This window comes from Pholcus phalangioides, unplaced genomic scaffold (assembly GCF_987345545.1).
Source record: "Pholcus phalangioides strain wild (caught in Gottingen) unplaced genomic scaffold, Ppha-v1.0 ptg000011l_1, whole genome shotgun sequence".
Lineage (NCBI taxonomy): Eukaryota > Metazoa > Arthropoda > Arachnida > Araneae > Pholcidae > Pholcus > Pholcus phalangioides.
The window spans coordinates 36,796,561-36,818,602 of NW_028301604.1; the positions used below are offsets into that span (position 1 = coordinate 36,796,561).

The 22,042-nt window shown below is 37.7% G+C and overlaps 2 protein-coding genes across 2 annotated transcripts in view; both read right to left on the reverse strand.

Moving 5' to 3' along the window:
- The window catches only part of LOC149080388 (acetyl-coenzyme A synthetase, cytoplasmic-like), a 1,034,375-nt gene that overhangs the window by 975,137 nt on the left and 37,196 nt on the right, over window positions 1-22,042 (reverse strand). The window lies entirely within an intron of this gene.
- On the reverse strand, window positions 18,421-20,688 carry LOC149080401 (THAP domain-containing protein 11-like). The gene is made up of 2 exons (XM_089238650.1): window positions 20,290-20,688; window positions 18,421-19,796 (listed from the first exon to the last, which is right to left on the reverse strand). The coding sequence occupies exons 1-2, from the start codon at window positions 20,455-20,457 to the stop codon at window positions 19,716-19,718; spliced, it is 249 nt and encodes an 82-aa protein (XP_089094776.1). The 5' UTR covers window positions 20,458-20,688; the 3' UTR covers window positions 18,421-19,715.

The following is a 22,042-nucleotide window of genomic DNA, read 5'->3' on the forward strand; positions in this document are numbered from 1 at the left end:
TCGTTATTTCGGTTGCTCCGCAACATCGTTCCTCACTCTTTAGGTCCCCCTTTTGGTAACTCACTGACCAGCTTCCTCACTTTTTCAATCACTCTCATGCTCAGACACTCTCTAGGTAAGCGGTTCTCAACCAGGACTCCGTGTGCACTTCTTCACGGAGAACCCGCGGCCAATTGAGAAAATTAAAATAAATCAGAAAATTTTTTCATAAAGCTAAAAAAGATGCTTGTTTGGCTTCGCGATTAAAAAAGGTTGAGAACCGCTGCTCTAGGTTTTTCTTTTTTTGTTACTCCCTGCCTGCACACTTCATTATTCGCTCTTTTGGCCACACACCACCCTTCTTCTTCATACTCTAGATCAGCTGTTCTCAACCAGTGCTCCGCGGAGCCCTTGGGCTCCTTGTGCACTCTTCAGGGGCTCCGCGGCCGCTCGAGGAAAAAAAAAAGTGAAATTAAAAAAAATAATTATAAATATTTTTAAATAGTAAAAATAAAACGATAACGATTTAATGAGATTTTTTTTTTTTAATTTTTCGAGATCCAGGTCTTTCATAACTAAGGTTATCGTTTCCTGGGTTTTTCCTCCCAATCCCAAAAAATATAGAATCAAAGTGATCCGATCCCAGAAATATTCCTGGACTTCAATTTCATAAACGTATGGGCATGGTCCGTACACACAATGAGGAAGGAGATCGTACAGGAAGCGATATATAAAAAAAGAAAGAAAACTGTTCAACAGAATCGCCGAACCCCCTCCCCCCCTTCACTTGTTAAATGGTGGGTGGTGGGAATGGTCGACGAGTCTAGCGTTATAATATAGGTATCTGCCACAGCCATAGTACAGAGCGTTCAAGAGGATTTGTTATTCATTGATGACATTTTCTTCTCATGTCGCAGTGGATCTACAATCAGCAAAGAAAAAAACGCGATATTTTTTTTGTGATGGACCTTTTCTAATGCCCTAAGCATGTGCTTTGTTTTCCTCAAAATGGTTAAATCCTGCCTGTTGCGACCCAACGGCTTTGATCACTCCGACCTAAGCGCTTTGCCTTGTTCTATCTACCCGGGAAAGCTGGTTGTCTGGAATAAACTACATGTTCATACAGGCCCGTAACTAGGCTGAGGCAATCGAGGCATTGCCCTGGGGCCCCGAGAAGGCACGCTACGACCCTATGTTCATAGAAGAAAAAGGTCACGCTAAACATGGAAAGATAATCTATCAATACATAATTTAAAAAAAAAATTAATTTTCAATTTAAAATCTTATATAAGGATGACAGCGAGAGAGGCCTGACAAAGTACAATAAAGACCTCGTTGTAACGTCAACACTAATTAACGTCATCAAGCATACATTATACCAGGGGTTCTCAACCGGAGCTCCGTGGTGACTCGAGAAAAATAATATAAATCAGTAAATTTGATAGATAAATAAATATGAAAGAGGCCCACAGGTTCCCTCTGCCATAAAAATTATGTACAAAAAAGGGCTCCTCGAGTCAAACGGCTCCGCCATAAAAATTATATACTGATAGGGCTCCGCGAGTCAAAAAAGGTTGAGAACCGCCGCATTACACTATAAACATGCCCCTCACCACTCGAGGGACCGGGACGATTCCTCTCTATTATTTTTTTCACACAAAAAATTCACTATAGAGTGGCCCGTGAGCTATGGCCCACCAAAGAACCCAGCCTGAGACCCTGCTGCAGTATTCGGGGTGCCTATTATCGTCCCTTTTCTTTAATGCCTGCCAGCATAATAAGTGAATCGGGATTACTCATTGTCAAGTTATCACCCCTTATGGTCATTTTCATGTGGTCCCTTAGTGACGTTATACCGAGGACTTACTATTTATGATTTGTTGAATTCTAAATAGACAGATACGTTTTGCGTCACTTATGTATACCCATATTGTGCATGCATTTCACTGTTTATGACGGGGTGGCCAACCTGCTTCCTTAGGTAATTGAAGGTCCTTAGGTAATTTTTACTTTTTCAGTTGAAGAAATTATTTTTAATTTGTGAGCGATATTTTTCTTATGAATGAGTCTTGTAACCAACTTATATTCCCCCCCCCCCGCACCAGCTTTTTATTGAATTTTAGTTTCGTTTATCATCTTCGAAACACCCAACCAGCCGGGAAGAAAACTTGAAGGTGGGGGGGGGGGGAGGGACGTAACTATGATCTTTGCAGCCTGTGGCAAACATTATTTCGTCGCCCCCACAACTTTCAAATTCGATAATTTTATAAAGGTCCTGCCCGAGGGGCTCTTGGACCTTTGAAAATCGGTTATTTATTTTTTATTTCACACGTTTTGTAAATCAATATTATAATTAACTCGTTTTTATTTTATTCGTTGTAACCTAAAGGAATCTAGCGTTGGAGAAGAGAGCGGGGGGGGGGGAACCAAAGTGATAGAACAATAGGTCTGATCGTCTTTTCCCCTTCACTCTCTCAATCATTTCTCACACTTGTTTTTCCTGTAGTTTTCTCACATTTTGGAAGGGGGGAACAGACCCCCATGTCCCCCCCCCCGCTACTGCCTTGGAGAAGGAGAAATAGGGTAAGGTCGATAGGCGTGTTCCGAAAATGTTGCCCACCTTGTTACTCAACTTGTATGAGTGTGGACATACCTTTAGACTCTAGGGTTGTGGGATTTCTGGTTTTTAATTTCATTCTTGGCCTGTACTGGCATTCAAATATTATTATTTAATTTTTTTTTTGAGTGGCCCATAATAATTACGCCGGATATTTTAATATTTTTGTGCATATTTAAATGAGTAGAATTAGTGGTAATTTTTTCGATGCTTTTTTGAGGATGACACCTTCCGACCCTTTCTTTATAAGTGCAATATTCACTGAGGCAAATTGAGGGAAAACAGCTCCAAAATGCGGAAAACCTTTTTTACCCACATTTAACGCTGTTTTTCCCCAATTTTTTTCTCAATGTTTTTCTCAATGAATATTGTACTTAGAAAAGTGGAATGTTTAGTTGACATCAAGAGGCAACAACTTTCAGGGCAACAACTTTCTAATTTGGTTTTTGAGCACACGGGGATTGTATAAAAAAATAATTCCTTCATTTTCGTTTGTGTACGATGCCTTAAATAAATTTTCTGATTTAAAGTAACTGTACGTCATTTGAAACATTTTGTGATTGAACGTATGTTTGTAAAGTCAACTGTTACAGAGATATCTGCTGTGCAAACAATTTGGGACAGCCTGTATTGCTCGGGATTCATGACGACGGATACTCAAAACTGTGAAAAGAAAAAAAATTAAATTAAAAATAGTGTGCTAGTTTCGAGAGGGGGACAAGATTGGATTGGATTTTAGGTTTATTGGCGCAAGGACCAGTTTGGTCAAACTGCGCCAAAACACATGAATATAAAAAAGATTGTCCTTTTGTCATGTCGAAAAATTAAAAAGGCGCTTGATAAAAAGCAGCATGAAACGTAAAACAATGACATGAATTGTAAACCTATAATTTGTTATAAAAACCAATGGCCTTGATGAATTTAAAAATGCGACATGCATCGCTATTGTCAGTTAAAATGTCATGAAGTGAAAGATGACTATGACCAAAAGCGATAGTACAATGATGACGGTAATGTGAACAAGTAAAAGCATGAGCAATGGTCAATGGACTTTGACAATGAGGGCACTCTGGTTGACTCTCTCGCAATAACAAATATGATTGTGTGAGGCGACTGTGTCCTATACGCAACCGGGCAAGCAGAACTTCCTCCTTTCGGTTAGTTCTGCAGCTCGAACGCCAATGGCCAAGTGTGGGCTTGATGGCAAATAATTTGTTATTTATCTGATTGTTCCAATGATCCTGCCAGCGGCGATGCATCACTTCTCGGAGGATTGAGAAGTGGTCACTGGCAGGAACCAAAAGGCTATTATCGATGTTAGTTGTTGTTCGAGCTGCGTTGTCTGCTTTTTCATTGCCCGGTATTCCAACATGACCTGGTACCCAGTAAAATTTAACTGTGGTACCGTGATGGATGAGGTAATGTAATTCATAAAAAATGGCATGAATGAAAGGATGAGTGTGAAAACTGAAGGAACACAGTGATTGCAATGCGCTGAGAGAGTCGCTATAAATGATGCATCGTCGGTGGCGTTTGCGTCGTATATGGTGTAGAGCCTGAAGGATTGCGTACAGCTCTGCCGAATAAATAGAGAATGTGTCGGGAAGTTTGAAAGATGTCTTCTCACAACAGATGTAGGCACAACCGACATGCCCAGGGCTCTTAGAGTCATCGCTATATATGGGGAAGTACCTGTTGTACCTACCCCTGTGCCTAAAGAATATCTGTCGATATAGGACATCTGCTGTGGTGGCTCTAAGGTATGATGATAATGAAAGAGAGACATCTGGCAGAGACTGCTCCCATGGTGCCAGTTGCCAAGCAACTGGGGAAACACGACTGATGTCTAATTCTAGTTCCTCCACAAAAGCCCTCATACGAAGACCGAATGACGGTACACATGAAGAGCGAGCAGCAAAAAGTCTATGAAATGAGGGATTAAAAATGACATTATGAAGTGGATGATCTGGAAAAGATTTCATCTTGATATAATATTTCAAGGAAAGTTGCTGGCGTCTTGATGTCAGTGAGGGCTCGTTGCATTCGACATACAGACTCTCCATTGGAGACGTCCGGAAAGCTCCAGAGCAGATGCGCAGGGCGAGATGGTGGACTGGGTCGAGCATACTCAGATAGCTCCGAGGTGCCGACCTGTATACAATGGAGCCGTAGTCGAGCTTCGATCTTACAAGAGCTTTATATAAGTGCAGGAGCGACTTACGGTCTGCTCCCCACGATGTAGAAGAGATGACCTTCAAGAGGTTCATCGTCTTCATGCAACGAGCTCTTAATTGGGCAATATGAGGTTTGAAAGTGAGCTTCTTGTCGAATGTGATGCCGAGGAATTTAGTGTTTTCTACAATAGGTATTAGATTGTTATTGAGAAACAACTGTGGGTCATCGTGTAGGTCTCGACGCCGGCAAAAGTGCATAGCAACAGTCTTGTCAGCGGAGAAAGAAAAGCCGTTATTATGAGCCCACTTGCTGATCTTCTTGAGTGTGGTTTGCAATTGTCTCTCGGCTGACCTCATATTCACTGATTGGTAAGATATCAACAGATCATCCACGTAGAGTGCGCCAGTGACAGACAATGGGAGTTGATTTAACACCCCGTTGTGTCTTAAAATAAAAAGTGTTACACTTAAAATGCTACCTTGAGGTACACCTTGTTTTTGAATTTGGGGAGCTGATAATGTGCTTCCGATCCGTACCTGGAAAATGCGGCGAGCAAGAAAGTTCTTAATGAAAATGGGCAGGTTGCTTCGCAAGCCGCTATTATAGAGGTCGGAAAGAATTCCGTGCCTCCAAGTATGGTCGTAGGCCTTTTCTACGTCGAAAAATATGGCTATCATATGCTCCCTCTTCACAAATGCTTGTCTTATTGATGTCACAAGGCGTAACACATTGCATGTTGTGGACCTAAACCGTCTAAAGCCGCTTTGATGTTGGGCTAAAATATTGTTAACCTCAAGGTAGTGCGTAAGGCGATAGTTGACCATGCGTTCCACGAGCTTACATAGACAACTGGTCAAAGCAATAGGTCTGTAACTATTAGGTTGCTGAGGATTTTTGCCAGGCTTCGGGAATGCAAGAACAATGCCTGCTCGCCAGGTGTCAGGAAATGAATGACTGACCCAGATCGATTAAATAATATGAGTAAATGTGACAGTGATTCTGGTGAGAGATGCCGAATCATGGAATAATGAATGGCATCGGGCCCTACAGCCGAGTCAGGACTTCGCTGCAAGGCCGTCGTCAGTTCATGAAGGGTGAACAATGAATTGTATCCCTCCGGTGTAAAAGGCCGGAAGGTGTACGATGTACGTTCGGCCGATGATTTAATGGGATGAATAATTTAATGGGCTTTTAAAAATGCCAACTTGTTGTCATGGGTAGGATACCGCCGGAACCTACTCCATGCTTTCTTTTGTGCTTTAATCGTAACATTACATTCGTGGTTCCACCAAGGTTTAGGAAATTTAGGAAGTTTCGAGGAGACTTTGGGTATTGTTTCATTTGCTGTAGAGATGATACAACTGGTCACAAGGTCGACACAGTGGTCGACGTCGGGTTGCGAAACCATATCCTCCGTGATTTCTGCCTTGACCGTAAAGTCTGCCCATCGGGCGGCCACAAGCTTCGATCAAGGCACTTAACCACTAGAGGAAAATGATTGCTCCCGTGAAGGTACGGATCGACCGACCAGGACCAGTTCGGCAAGAGTGAGGGTGAACATAAGGATAGATCTATTGTAGTGAAACTATTGTTTGGGGCATGGAAATGAGTGAAACTGCCATCATTCATGATGGCAAGGTCCATGTCGTCTAACAGCCGTTCTACCATTTCCCCACGAGGGGTGTTGCTGTTAGAACCCCATTTCATGTTATGTGCATTGAAGTCTCCAAGAAGAAAAAATGGTGGTGGTAATTGATCAATCAGATCTTCTAGATCTCTCTGTAAGATGGTGTCATTTGGTGGCAAATAAATGGAACAGATGGTAATTCTTAGGCCTGTAGAGATTTCCACCGCGATGACTTGCAGGTTCGTGCGCAGCGTTAAAACGCGCGACGACACGTGATGTGGAACCAGCAGAGCAACACCACGGCAAGCCCTACTCCCGTCATCGTAGTCAATACGAAAGAGGGAATGTCGCCTGATGTTCCATGTCTCCGAGGGCTTTGTAAAAGTTTCCTGGAGTGCCACGCAAACAGGATGATAACGATTGATCAAATCCTTGAGATCTTCATAATTGGATCTAAGACCACGAATGTTCCATTGAATTATATTGGCCATAAATTAAGTAGAAGTAGACGGTTCAACGTCTTTGAATTTATTCCGGTCTAGTTTCCGGCGAGTACCACCAGTTTGTGACGGATTATCAAGATCCATATCACCAATTGACTTGTCATCAATTAGTGATACATTCTGGAGGGTGGGACATTTAATTGCTCTCTGTATCGCTTTTCTTGAATATCCGGTCTTTAACTGTTTCTTTTTAGATTTATTTCCAGAATTGATCTTGGGTTTAGTACCAGATTTTTTGAATGTATTAGCTGTTGCTTTTTCCGCTTCTTCTTCGGAGGTAGTGGACTCCCTCCGTCATCCAGCGGAGCAACAGCAGCCACAACTATTGCACGGTTGGTTAGATGATGTTTGAGTTGATGCGTCAGCTATTGGTTCAGTCTGAGTTGTTACGGATGCTTTGGTGACATTGTTAGTCATATTAGCTGACGATGGATTTGTTACCATATTAGAGTATGTTCTAGTACCTCTTGGAGCTTGGTTAGAGGTTATACGACGGCGTGCTTCGATATATGAGATGTTATTGAGGACCTTGATCTTCTGGATCTCTTTTTCTTCATTCCATTTCGGACACTTTCTGTCAAATGCGGGGTGGTCGGCACCGCAATTGACGCACTTGAATGGTGAATTAATGCAGTTGTCCGAAATGTGGTCCTTCTCACCGCACTTTGCGCAGGTGGGTTGACTACGGCACGCCGTTCGTGAGTGACCGTATTTTTGGCAGTTGAAGCAACGAACGGGGTTAGGAATGTATGGCCAGATTTTGAGGTTATAATAACCTATTTTGATATCTTTCGGCAACTTTGGTGAAGAGAACGTGAGAATTATATTACGTGTTGGAGCTGGATTGCCATCTTTGCGGCTGATAATATATTTAGCTGATGTTACGCCTTGAGACGCCAGCTCTTGTGTTAGTTCTTCTTCATTCATGTTAATTAAGTTATCTGAAATAACACCACGTGAATAATTCAACGTGGGATGAATTTTGACCGTTATTGGAATGTCTCCGAGAGATGTGAGCTTTTGAATGAGTTCGGCTTGTTTGGATGTGTTAGTTTCGACGAGAAGGTCTCCTGAACGAAGGGCCTTCACTGATTTTAAGGTACCAAATGTGCCATAGAGAGCTTTATCTATTACAAATGGTGATACTTTGGCCAGCGGTTTTTCGGCATCTGAAGAGTGCAGAAAGAAAAATGAGACAGTTGATGAATTTGAAGCAGTTACATTGACATGTGTTTGGTTTGAAGCAGTTCTTTGACGTTTTGGTGCATTTTGATTTTTTTCCCATATTTTAATGGGTATTGTTCCACTCCCACCCACCATGCCCACCATGGAGCCCTACGAGGAGACGCGCACACGTAACCGGTGAAGGTTAGTAGCAACGTCAGGTTAGGTGGGAGCTATACACCACCAAAGCAGGCGAGCAGACGCGTTCAAGATCCAAGATCGTCGTGAAGCAGCACCAACAAACCTCAACGACGTCCGGCAGGCCCGGTCCCTCTACCTGCCCAGTAGTGTAACCCCTTCAGCCACCGAGGCGACCACAGCCGATTGACCTGGACGGGACTAATCCAAGCCTCCCGTTTCGGCTGAATCCGAGGCCAAAGCTTGCGCATCAGGCTAACCAGGATCCCCATCTCCAGCCTTACGGGTCTCCACGCACGGCAAACGCGCAGGTAGACAGCGTCCCAGACAGAGTATACGCTAGAAGCAACGCCCCGTCTGGGAGGACCCCCTCCCCGCCTAAGCGGGGTCCACAATGAGGGGTTGGACACAAGACACAAACATGTACAGGACAAAACAAGACGCAAGACAAGTACTGCAAGATGTGTAGAAAAAAAACATGTAATCTGGGCTATTGAAAGTGAAGGATATGAGCACAAATAAGCGATGACAATGACGTGTGATAGATTTAGCATTACCCAGGGTGCACCATGAGGAGGCCTATCACATTACACCCCAGGGGGACAAGAGACACGTTTTCCTTCCTTGTGGCCTTGCAGCTAAACGTGCGATTTTCAGTGCAATAGCGGAATCCTAGACATTAATATTTAATGTTGCAGCGGGAACCCTTTTTATACTAGAACTCTAGAAGGTACTCTTTCCCTTGTATGATCTTTAGATTAAAAAATTCGAATAATATGTCCCGTAATGTGAAATACGCCAATTTATTATTCGTAGATATGGCTTGAGAAATCAAAGCGGTTAAGGAAGAGATTACATTATACGTAATAAACATCCGGGCTCTGCATTATTATAGTCATAAGATACGAGTTCATACCATAGTTACGATATGTAAAATTGTTTAGCTCTAATTCATCAAAAACAATAAATGAAACAAATCGATTCATTTTATAACAATATGCATAATACGACGGGAGTTTGATAAAAGTTCATTTATAAAATTTGAAAAATGCAATCCATAAGTGTATTCGTTACATTCAAGTGAATGTATTTTAGGCTCATTGGTTGCAAAAGTTTAATAAAAGAACTTTTATACCGTCCTTAATTGTTTTACAAAGTTTTACTGTACTTGTATAAAACTAGCTAAATAAAACGAACGACATTACACGATAGGTAACGCCGTGCAACTCCGCTGTCCAAAGCTAATCTAACGACGACTGTAGTGAAATATGATTGCAATTCGTACATCAAATACATTCGCGTGCAAAATTAAGGGAATTAGCACATTATGTCAAATTTCTGAAAAACTAATGGACAGATTTTAATGAAATTTGGTACGAATAACAGGGAAAGAGATGTACTGTACAAAAATCATAGTAAGGAAAGGTTAGAAGGAGTGGTGTTAAAGGGGCAATTCGGCGCCCCCTCTAGTTCAGCACTCGATACAGTGGACCCGCTCTCTCTAATTGCGGCTTTGTAAATCAAAAACTGCTTGGAAAGAACGGTAGGTGTGAAAATTGTCTTAGTGCACTCTTCGATATTACCCGCATACAACGTTTTGTCTAGATCAGCGGTTCTCAATCTTTTTTGACCCACGGAGCCCTTTCCAGTATATAATTTCTATGGCGGAGCCCCGTAGGCCTATTTTTTATTTATTCATCAAATTTACTGATTTATTTTTATTAAAAAATATTAATAATTATTTTTTCAAATTTACTGGTTCTTTTTTTATTTTCCTCGAGGGCCGCGGAGCCCTTGGGAGTTCACACGGAGCACCGGTTGAGAACCGCTGGCCTAGATGTTTTTTTTTAATTGCAAAAACAACAGATAGACAGCCACATTCATATACGGTACAAAAATAAATACCAAAAAAACAGAATAATGAAAGCAAAACACACGCAATGCAGCTCTTAGGGGACATATTTCCTCCCCGGTTCATACTTAGGCTTTTAATAAATGTTTCAAAAGTTTGATACGGAAAATTTGCAAATATTTAAATTTATTCCTTCAGATGTCTAATCATTTTTATTTCTGATAATTTTTTATGAATTTATTAGAAATGGTTGGGCCTCCTGGCAATTTTTTATTTTTTTGGATGAGGTACTAATTGGTTTTTTGCTAGAACGTTATAATCGGGATCCAATGCATTTCATTCAAGTGTTCTAAAATATACATCTCGGTTTTAGCGTAATCACGTTAGTTTATGAATGTCATTATAACCGAGTTTTAATGTATGCTCATGTAGGAAAGCAAAAAAATTTCACTAGTTAGAAAAATTTAATTTTTTCTTCATTGGTTTTTTTTATTGTTATCAGTGCAAAAGCGCCAAACAAAGAATTAGCTTCTGTCGAATAGAACTACACCATACAGTTCTTCGAATTTGTCTTTTCCCCTCATTTTTATGACAACCTGAGAAGGAGAGCAATTCCTTTGTCCAGTGCATCCGAAATCCCATCACCCTACTTGTCAAACCACTTAATAGACAATGGAAGACAGCAACCGCAGGTCTAGCCGAACCGTCATCAGGGTGTTCAAACCTTTGCAATACATGATGGCAGCTTTCCCCAACCATCCAAAAAAATGTGGATTTTCTGGTTGAAAAAACCGCGCTCAGCGGTTGCAGTTGTATCTGTGCGTTGACAGAATAAAACTATAGATGATGCCTTCCCCTCCAACCTCAACCGCCTAGAACCGCGCCGTAGTCAGGTCCCGGCCATAAGAGATCCAGCATCCTCCTGAGAGTGGTTTTGCTAATGATTAAGTCATTATTGGAGCCATAGCCCACCCCCCTCCCCCTCCACAAAGATGTGTTGGTTCTGGTGTGATGGCCCCGAGACGACTTTCATCTTTTTTTGTCACGTTATAAACTCACTACAGCAGCGGACCATCAACGAGGCTAGACTCGGGACCCTGCGGCAGGATGTGTGGGGAGAGAGGGCCATGATTTTAGCATCACTGTTCATTCACCCACGGCTATGGTCTTTTTGTATGTTGTTTTTTATACATAATGACATTCATCGTCATCGCCGTATGCAGTGTACGTCAAACTTTTTTCATCCACGGCTCCCTTTACCCTAGGCTCATAGTGGAAACATTTTTTAATGAATTCATACACGTTTGTGAATTATTACTCAAATATAAGGGTAACATCTGAGTTGCCAAAATATGAATTACAGACGAGTAATATTGAATTTTTGCGTTAAAATTCTCATATCGAAAGTGCTTTTGACACAACAGATGGTTCAAACATACAGATCAATTTCAGCCACCTCGTTGGGCAATTTGCCTGGTGTGGCCTTTGTGCTTGTATTTGTAATTTCGATGGTGTCAAAAAAGAAGAGAAATTAATGCGGAAAGATGGTGTTTGTTGAATCCACACCGTAAGCACAATAATTTTTTTTTTCTTTTTTTTCAAAATTATGATGTTAACTAAATCCTTTTATATTGACCGACTTTCAAGACTTGAGTAAGACACTTGGGCGGTACTATCTCTTCATGCTTATCAAGAACGTATCCGCACTAATGACGACAATATAAGGATAAAAGTGAAATTTTGGTACTATCTCCGAAAATCATCTGGCAACCCCGCCAATGTTAACAAACACGCTAAAATTTTCTCTCTATATTTAATTTTATTTTGGATTTATATTTATCAGAAAATGTATGAAAGATGAAAATTTTTGGACTAATGAACCAAACAAGTACCTAAATAGCGTTAATTATTAGAAAAACATGCGTTAAAATTGATACATGTGACATAAAGTATAAGCATATGCGATAATAACAAAGAACGATAGTGTCGACATCTAGTGCAGATATCTGAAGGTGAAAACCATAGTAAACATGGAGTGTATGAAGTGCAGGGATTCCGTTGTAGATGAATCAGAATTTTTCAAATGTAAAAAATGTTCGAGATTTATACATCCCGTCTGTGCGGGAACAACGGTTACGTGCCCTGTGCGACCAAATCTTTTTCTATTGTTCACTTTCACAACAAGGGGGCCATCCCTCATGTCATGTCATTATAATTGAATTGCTATTCTGTTTCTGTAATCCATCTACTATAGATATTATGTAACATTTAATTTAGTATGTGATGGAAGCAAAAAATCTTCTTTTTTTTTCAGTTTATTTAAAATCGTTTTTATACCGTTCAAATCGTATTATGAACTAATTTAGTTCATCGAGACGAAAACTTGGATATCCAATTGATAGGGTTTTCAAACAGGGAGCCGCTGTATTTTACAAAACATCTTGAGAGTAACATTATACAATAAGACTTTAGTATAACGTTGACCACGTTTAACGTCATTCCGCCTATAGCGTCAGTTTTTTTTGTTCCTGCTAGTACAATTCGCAAAAAAATTTATTCGTTATTATGTCACCCCGCTGATGAAGTCATTTTTATTCGGTCCCGATGGGGGACGTTATACCATAGTATAGCTGTAATATCAATTCAGACGGTAGTTTCTAACGGTGTGTCTCATGTCACTAGGGTACTTGGAGATCAGAAAGAGTTGCCGCTAACTTCTTCAGATATTCTTTTCATAACTTAGCGTTTTCGCACACCAAAAAGTTCCTGTGGAGAACACAATATTTAAAATTCAGCCCATCACATCGTTTCACAAGCTGTTTTCGCACTAGACTCCAAAGACAGTTGCAGTAGTATAAATACTTGATGAAAATGAGTAGAAAAGTAAGTCGAAAATTTATTATCCGTTATATTTAAAATATGTAATCATATTTGACGATTTCGATCAGACGATGACTAGTTCAGTGTTCCACAAACACTTTCGCTACAGGCCATTCGATAACATAACATAGAAAAAACTTAGTCTCTCTCTCATTACAGTTAACAGTCGTTACAGTTTCGTGAGAACTTAACAACTTAAATATGACAGCATATCAAACCAATAGTAAGATAGAAAAGTCCTCTCCACTTGTCAATACAAGATTCATTGAAAGACTGGTTATTTGTGGAGATGAAGATTACAAGAAAGAAATTTCATCACTGCCCCCACGGGGACTCGAACCCAGTGCCGTCTTAACGCATGGGCCCACCCGGGCACGGCCCGGGGCCTCAAGAGAAGAGGGGCCTCACAAAAATGAGATAAAGTTGAAACTTTCTAGGATTTACCAGGTAGGGCCTCCGAAAAACCACTTTGCCCCGGGGGCCCATGATACTCTTAAGACGGCCCTGCTCGAACCCCGGTCTCTCGCTTGCCGGACGAGTGCTCTATCCAGTGCCGTCTTAACGCATGGGCCCACCCGGGCCTCATGAGAAGAGGGGCCTCACGAAAGTTAGAACTGGTTGAAATTTTCAAGAATTTTCCAGGTGGGGGCCTGAGAAAAATCACTTGGCCCGGGAGCCCATAGTGTTCTTAAGACGGCCCTGGCTCTACCATCTAAGCTATGGAAGCAGATAGAATATTTCAACCTTGGAGCGTATATATGTGTTGAAAGACACCGTACAAGGACGGCGTCAACAATCAACTAATAGCTCGTGAATGACAAAGGCCAAGCAGATGGCCATATTCATATAGAAACGTCCTCTCCACTTGTCAATACAAGATTCATCAAAAGAATGGTTATTTGTGGAGATGAAGATTACAAGGAAGAAAATTCATCATATATATACGCTCCAAGGTTGAAATATTCTATCTGCTTCCATAGCTTAGATGGTAGAGCACTCGTCCGGCAAGCGAGAGACCGGGGTTAGAGTCCCCGTGGGGGCAGTGATGAATTTTTTTCCTTGTAATCTTCATCTCCATAAATAACCAGTCTTTCAATGAATCTTGTAATAGTAAGATGTCCATTCAATTGGGAAATTATTCAATTTTTATGTATGTGAGCGTCGTTATTGACATTTGTTTTTTTTAATTTCAAGGAAAAAAATAACAGAAAAAAGTTCTAATTTGAAAAAGGAACTCCCCCCTCCCCCATTCCTACGTATAAATTTGGTGAAAGCTCGTAAACAATGCCAAGTGAATTTAATTTTCAGAGTAAATAAGTCATAAATATCAGATACCTGGCTGAATTGGCCGCATTTTAAACGCTCGTATCATCCAGTGCAAAAGAAAAGTTTTTTGTTACAGATTCATAAAAGGTGGCCAAACGTCCCGTTTTCAGGGACAATAGTGGTTTATAACTAATGAAACAACAACATGACCACCGAAAAAGATTGCTACCACAGAGTCCCACATCGATTGGTTAGCGTAGCAACCATTCGGTAAGTATGGAAAAAAAGTCAGTCGTTCGGAATCGGCAATAAATTGTAGGTTCTGGTCTAATTAGCCTTCGTGTGCAGAAAATGACCGTGGTGCGACAAAAATGATCAAATGACATTTTGAGCTTTTACAAATCCCTGTAGAAAAAAGTTATTTCACGAGAAAAAAATCATTCATCATGGCGTGGGGTGACCATATTTCGTTAGAAAAATATGGAAAATTAGAATTTTACAAATACAAATACAACGCCACAACAGGCAAATTGCCCAACGAGGTGGCTGAGAAAAAGATGTCCAGAAAAATAGGGATGTCATATATTTCAAAAATATAGCAACCCAATTAAAAATGCAATTAACAAAAAATGTAAACAATACATACACATAAAGAAAAATACGGTACATCACTGAAAATGTTGGCAAAATTACCAACTGTTTTAAAATTTCTGAAAAACTAACAAGGGGTGAGCAATGACGGGATACTAGAAATCGCGGCGAATTGAACTCTAATTGACCGAAAAATGTTTAATATGGAAAATACACGAGATGAGAATTTAATAATTATAGCCACAATTATCAAAATATTTCATAAATTATGAAAATTTCCTTCATTCACAATTTCATTAAACATTTTATATTCAAATTAGCATTGTTGAAATGAATAGGAAAATTGTATAAAAAAAGTCGGAACGGCCAAATTTACGTTAAAGTACGAGAATGTCCCGTAAAAATAAGGAACACGTGGTTACCCTACCGATAATATGCTATAAATTTGTGTAAAGTTGAAAAATGCGATTTATACTTTTTATAATATTTCTATGGTTGCCATGTAGCCTTCTACACACTTATTATAATAAAATTGTTTTCCAATTATGCTGATATATGTGGAATGACTATACGTCCTGTATTTCTCGGAACATCCCCGTATCTTCACGTATTTTTTACCATCTCGATTTTTTGGAAAATGTCTTGTTTTCTTCAATAGATTTTCAATCAAGCCAACTTGGATTTTTATTTTTCATTGAAATCAAATATTAAAACTATCTTCTTAACTCAAAACTATAATACGATAATTACGACTATAAATAAGAATATTCATCTCGCATATGGCCCGTGATACACATGCTACTCAGTAGCACGAAAGTGGCATGCTTTCGTGCTATTTAGTAACGTGTATCACGGGTCTATTTGCCCGTGTCTTTTACTAATAAATGCACTGTCTTGAAATCTATGACAATAATAAAATATGATTTCAAATGGAGTCTATCAAAATTGTGTGGAACTTCTCCAGCAGTGACATTCAGAATTTTAAAGTGGAAAAATTTTCATTTTATCTCGAATGCAATTTAAACTCGGCAGAGAACTGATTACGCAACTTCTCGGCTAATAGAGATGGATTCAAACAATGTAATAATGTTTGCACATAATCAAGCCTTAAAATAGATTCTTTTATATGTAAATTTGCGGATGCGTCCACGGAAGCCTAACCGAACTTTTTAGTAGTGCCTCACACGCTTTATTTTTTTAATTTTTTACAATTTCTCACGAAATTGAGGAATCAAACTACGCTAAATTATTAACGTAGCTCAAGGAATTCAAATATTTCCACATCCCCCCCCCCCCTGTATCTCCAGCCATGTTGGCGTTCCAGTAAGAGTCAACATAATTGAAGTTATTTATCGTATAAATGAAAAATTTTAACATTAAAATCTACAGGAAGGAATTGTTATCAGTGACATCAGAAAAAATAATTTTCGAGAGTAAAAAAAAATTGTCTCCAAAATTTTAAGGAATAATTTTGTATAGAGGGGAAAATATTTATTTTTTATTAAAATAAAAAACGGACTACCTTCCCCCCCAATTTATTATTAGCATTTTATAAGAATTTTAAATCAATTATTTACATCGATTGAATTTTTCTTCTTTATTAAGGAATTTCCCTCATCATTGGGGGAATTTATAATTTATGTCAAAATATACTGCCATATGTTCATATTTCATAATTTATCCCGCAAAATTATTTCTTTTAGTATTTTAACGATAGTTAAGGTATCCGAATACCTTTCTTGTCACGTTTTTGATAGAAAGTGTCTCCAAATGGTAAAAACAGTGACAAATTTCGGTCTGCCTATGACATTTTCTATGAAAAAGTCGTTTTTATGTCAAATTTTAGGTGAAATTCACGTAATATTCGAAAGACGATTGGAAAAAATTTTGTTAGTGAAATGCTTTGTGGTTTTCACAGTACATTTAGCTTGTAATGTTGCAGGATATGAATCAAAATTTAAAGGATTGCATGATATGAATCAAAATTTAAAGGATTGCATGATATGAATCAAAATTTAAAGGATTGCATGATATGAATCAAAATTTAAAGGATTGCATGATATGCTCATAAGTTACACCCAAATACGTTTATGTACATGTGAATTTTTTGAAATTTCATCCTACATTTCATCTATAAAACACTGCAATTCAAAAAATATATGTGATAGACCTTAGATTTTGGTTCATAACCTCTACAATATATAGTAAAATATCATATTAAAATTTCGTAATGATGCAATGAATAGATTTTTACAAATCATGTCACAAACTCAAGTAAAATGTTAAACAGTAGCATTCTTCGTAAAACACGTTTAAAGTCTTTATTTTCTACTTATGTCGTTTTAAAGTCGTTTCACTTGTATGTAAAAACGTAACACTAAAATGAACGTAACTTTGATTGTAAGCATCATATAAACAAAACAAGGCCCGTTTTGGAATTACAACAAATAGGGCTTTTATAAAAAATGAAAATCTATATTTTCTTCCAAAATTACGTTTTCAACGTAGTCGGATACCTTTTAAATCAAGATAATTAGTCGACATATCAGCTCAAAATACTGCACTGAAAATGTAAAAATAATTTTAGCCAGGTTTTTGGGTAAAATACTGCACTATGCGTCGTATAAATGTGAAAATCCCATGCAGGAGTTATTCAAGAAGGTCGTATAAACGGTATCTATTGTATTCCTATAGTTCCACCTATGGGTGTAGGCACTACCTCCTATATACAAAGCCTCAGGACCGTTTGTGACGTCACCCACCCGAAGGCCGAGTCTGATTTATGGTATTGCTAGAAACACCCTTTACAGGAGCGTTTGCTCACGAGTTAATCTAGTTAATTTTCTCTTCTTTTAGACCATAGTTTCCCAAACTTTTTTTGTGGTGTCCCATCGCCTCCCCCTTCTACAGAATTTTTCTCTCATCGCCCCCCCCCCCAACTCAAGCGAACCCATAGGATCCTATGTTACAGCCGTTGCTTTCATCGCCCACTTTGGGGAACACTGTTTTAGACGTAATTTTTTTACGTAAATCTAAATTTTATATTTCCATAATTTGTGTGTACATTAATTTCTTCCATCCTTAATTGGAATTTTTTTCAATTAGATTTATTCATCTATTAGTAGCCAAAGACATGCTTCTGCTAAAATTATAAACGGCCTATTTAGTTTTAAAAATATGGTATTTCTCGTGATATTCATTAAAGTTTGCAATATACTCATAATAGGTGTTTACGTAGGAGTTTCCTTTTGATGTTTGAATTTTTTTACGTATATAAATCTGAATTCCGTATTTGTAAACAATCTCATTTCACACTCCTGGAAACCGAAATTTTGGAATAATTCCGTGTAATCAAGTATTCCAATGTCAATTTGGAAAAAAAAACTTTAGTATTATCCAAAGAGAGATGCTATTCCTAAATTTCATATAACATGCTCTTATTCATAATAGTCATTAAAAGTTTGCAATATGCCCATTTCTGCAGCACTGAAATCAAAAATACTTCAGAAAAAATTTATTACAAATACACACTCACACTACAAACATTTTTTTTATTGTGTACAAAATAACATGATTTAAAAAATGTTCATGTGAATTTACAGTCAAATCCAGTTTTAACGAAAAACGTTATAACAAAAATCTCGTTTTAACAAACACTTCTCTAATCTCCCAGATAAGTTTACATAGGAACAATGAAAAAAACCTGGAATTACTTTACAATGGAATTTTGTTTTAACAAAGCGCTTTCTCCAGTCTCTTCAAGTTCATTATAACACGATTCGACTATTATAAAAGTGTCTCTATTTTTCTTTTACATTACTTGGACATGAATTTCCAATACTTTCAGAATCTATAGGTTCATTTGCATTTAATTTATTTTTGTCCAACTTAGAAGTCTTGGGTGCATCATTCCTCTTTTTACAATAATTTTCGTTATTATATGCATTCCTAAAATACTCCCACCCTTGTAGTCTAAATATGATTTTATGTGGATTTCATCCATCGATAAGTAAAACATGCTTATCTTCACCAAACAATGCAAATTTTTCTTTTGCATAAGCCAAAACATTTTCATCATTCTGTTCAATTTTAGGATTTACATCATACATAGAACATAGCTTTGTCAGGGTAGATAAATGTGGCAAAATAATATAGTTACTGCTGCGTAAGAATTAGTACGCATGTGGAGATATGGAAAATAATAGGCAACACACACATAAAATTAAAAAATTTCCACTGTACCTGTAATGGTTTTTGTGACAAATTATCAATTTCAATTGCTCAGAAATAAATTGAATCATTTCTGTATTTACATTCTGCTCAGTTAAATATTGTTCGAGTGTTCGAAGCATATCACAGATTGACTGAATAAGTGCTGAAGCATCTTGGCACATTTCATTGATGGAGTTTTTAACATCGCACAGAAACTTATGTAACATATTCACATCAGTTAGCTTTGTAGGTAATGCACACTGATTAACGCTGGTCAGTTTGCAATCTTTATGAAAAGCAGTAACCATCAAATTTTCATCCACAACAACTGAGGAAAGTATTATCGGAATTGGTTCTGCTTGGATGTGAATGAAAATTTTATTTTCTTCCTTCACAAGAACATCCCAATCCTTAGGAACAGGACAGTTTTTCAAGCAGTCTTTCAGTTCATTTAAAGAACTATAGGAAAATCTTTTATTGTAGAGCTCTTCTGCTTTGCTTTTCTCTATGGCAGCAGCAATTTGCTCACTTTCAATTCGAGATTTTTTTTCCGATGGACTTTCCCTGCTGGTAGAAGGTGTGGACAAATACAAGGGACATCCATGGAAAACACAGGGAACTGCACCATCTCTGGGCCGAGGTTGAGGAAGGCTAGCAGCAAGGTAATTTCCAGTCATCATAATACGACACTTTCCTTTCAATATCCTCTTCGATAAAATGCAGCTCGCAAACCTGAAAAGAATTTGGTATTCAAATTTTGGCTTTATCCATACAAACATAATTGAGTGAGAAACAAAAAATCCTTCAGAGAACTAGTAACTGTAACAAGTGACATTTAATGCATGTGATAAATTATCTATAGTTATATTATTTAAAAATTAATACTATCATAATGAATATTTTGTTATAGTACAACAAATTTGTATTTTATTAAAAATTTACCATATCTTTAATGTTATTCGAAGAAATCTGACTACCAAGAAATAATTTCTGAAGCAAATTAAGGAAAAATTTAATTTTAACTTTGGAATAAGAATTTGTGAAATATTGTGAATTGTAAAAGCTATAAATATCAGTTCTAACAATGTTTTTAAGGATGTATGAAAAGATGAAATATCATGCAACTAACTAATACAAAATTTCAAAGAGGCTCTCTGTCCTCAGACCTATACCTTTGAATAGAACAACTTTATGATATATAAATACCACCAGAAACAGTACTTACTCTGGAACTTGAGGTTGGTTCGAAATCCTTTCGCGGTATGGATTTGATCCATTTCCTTTTCAGATTCTCTTCTTTTGAAAACCGGAATACTGAAACCTTAGACCCAGTTTCATAATTGCCCTTGCAGTTGGTAACACAACACTTGAAAGGCATGTTGTTATTCTCCATGAAATGGAAAGATTGAAAAAAAATTAAATTTCACATTTTAAATTAGAAATTATCAAATGTTGTGAATCTTAAAATGTATGAACAATTTATTTTCATTGCAAGTCATGGCTTACAGCAGAGGTTCTTAACCTGAACTGTGTGAAAGAATTTCCAGAGACAGGATAGAAGTGTATAAAACTTCAATAGAAATTAAAAGCATAGTAACTATTCATAAAAGTATCATGAATAAGTAATGATGTAGCCATGAAAAATTTTGATATATTGCTCGTATATAATATCCCAATTTTTATAATGTAGAAATATTCATAAAATTTTTATAGAACTTATATATATATTTATTATATTATTTCATTTATTTTTTATTATATATGTCATAGATTTTATTTTATATTTTATGTATGCATATTATTTATTATAGGCCCATCATTTGGGGGAATCATTGTGGGGCGCTTGCCTCCCCTTGGCTTTGAAAAATACACATGTATATATACAAATATATATATATTCATTGAGTACATGTTCTTTGCCTCTCCCCCCCCCCCCCCGGAAAAAGTTGAAATGACAGTTTTGCCTATATATGATTTATTTTGTTACTTCAAAAAATTTTATGTTGTGAAAATGTTTTATGTTTCAAGTCATTCAAAATAATCCAGCAATATTTTTAAGTTCTACGAATTAAAGAATTAGAAATATTTGATATTCAAGAAATATGGGAATCTATTTTTAGATGAGATCCATTCATAAATACTTTGGGTTCTAAAAAAAATTATTTTTTAATTTTAATGCATTCTTTTTTTCGAAAGTTTTAAAAAATATTAAGTATTAGAGATATTTGAAGCTTTGTACTGTCACAGGATAGCATATATAATCAAAAATATGTATAGTAAATTTGAAATAAATCTATGGTTAAATGATATTTTTAACGATATTTCTACCAGACTTTACTTTTTCACCACGTTAAAAGGCAGGAAACTCCTCAAGGTAGGCCTATTGCAAGTAGTACAGTACTTACAAAAACAAGTAAGGTTTTAAACAAGTAACCGTGTTGTTGTCTGAAATTCATTTAAAAATATACAAGCTTAAACGATTAATTTAACGAAAAATTCAAAATATACTTACTCTGGAATTAGAGATTGATTCAAATTTTCTTCATAATCACGCGGTATCCGAAATATCACACAGCATCGCCATAGCTTGATTCTTCCTTCACTCGGTCATCGGCCTTCGGATAGTCACGTGACCACGTCAGCTGTGACGTGTGCAGGGGCTTTGTATATAGGAGGTAGTGGTGTAGGTCGATTGCAACGAAGATGAACCGTTTTTGATAAGAAATAGGTCGATTGCGCTCACCTAAAGCCTCCTAGAGAGACTAGTATCTAGGAGGCTTTGGCTCACCCCCGATTTCTAAGAATTGCAGGTAAACCCTTTATCTAAATCATTGTTAGGCCAGATTATTTTTTATTTGGACGGCAAGCTTCGGTAATTCCTCATACTCCTATTGTAATATGCGACATTTGATAAGATTACAAAGAGGGAGATACACGTGAACTTGACACCTGAGACCTTTTCGAGGTCTTTCTAGTTC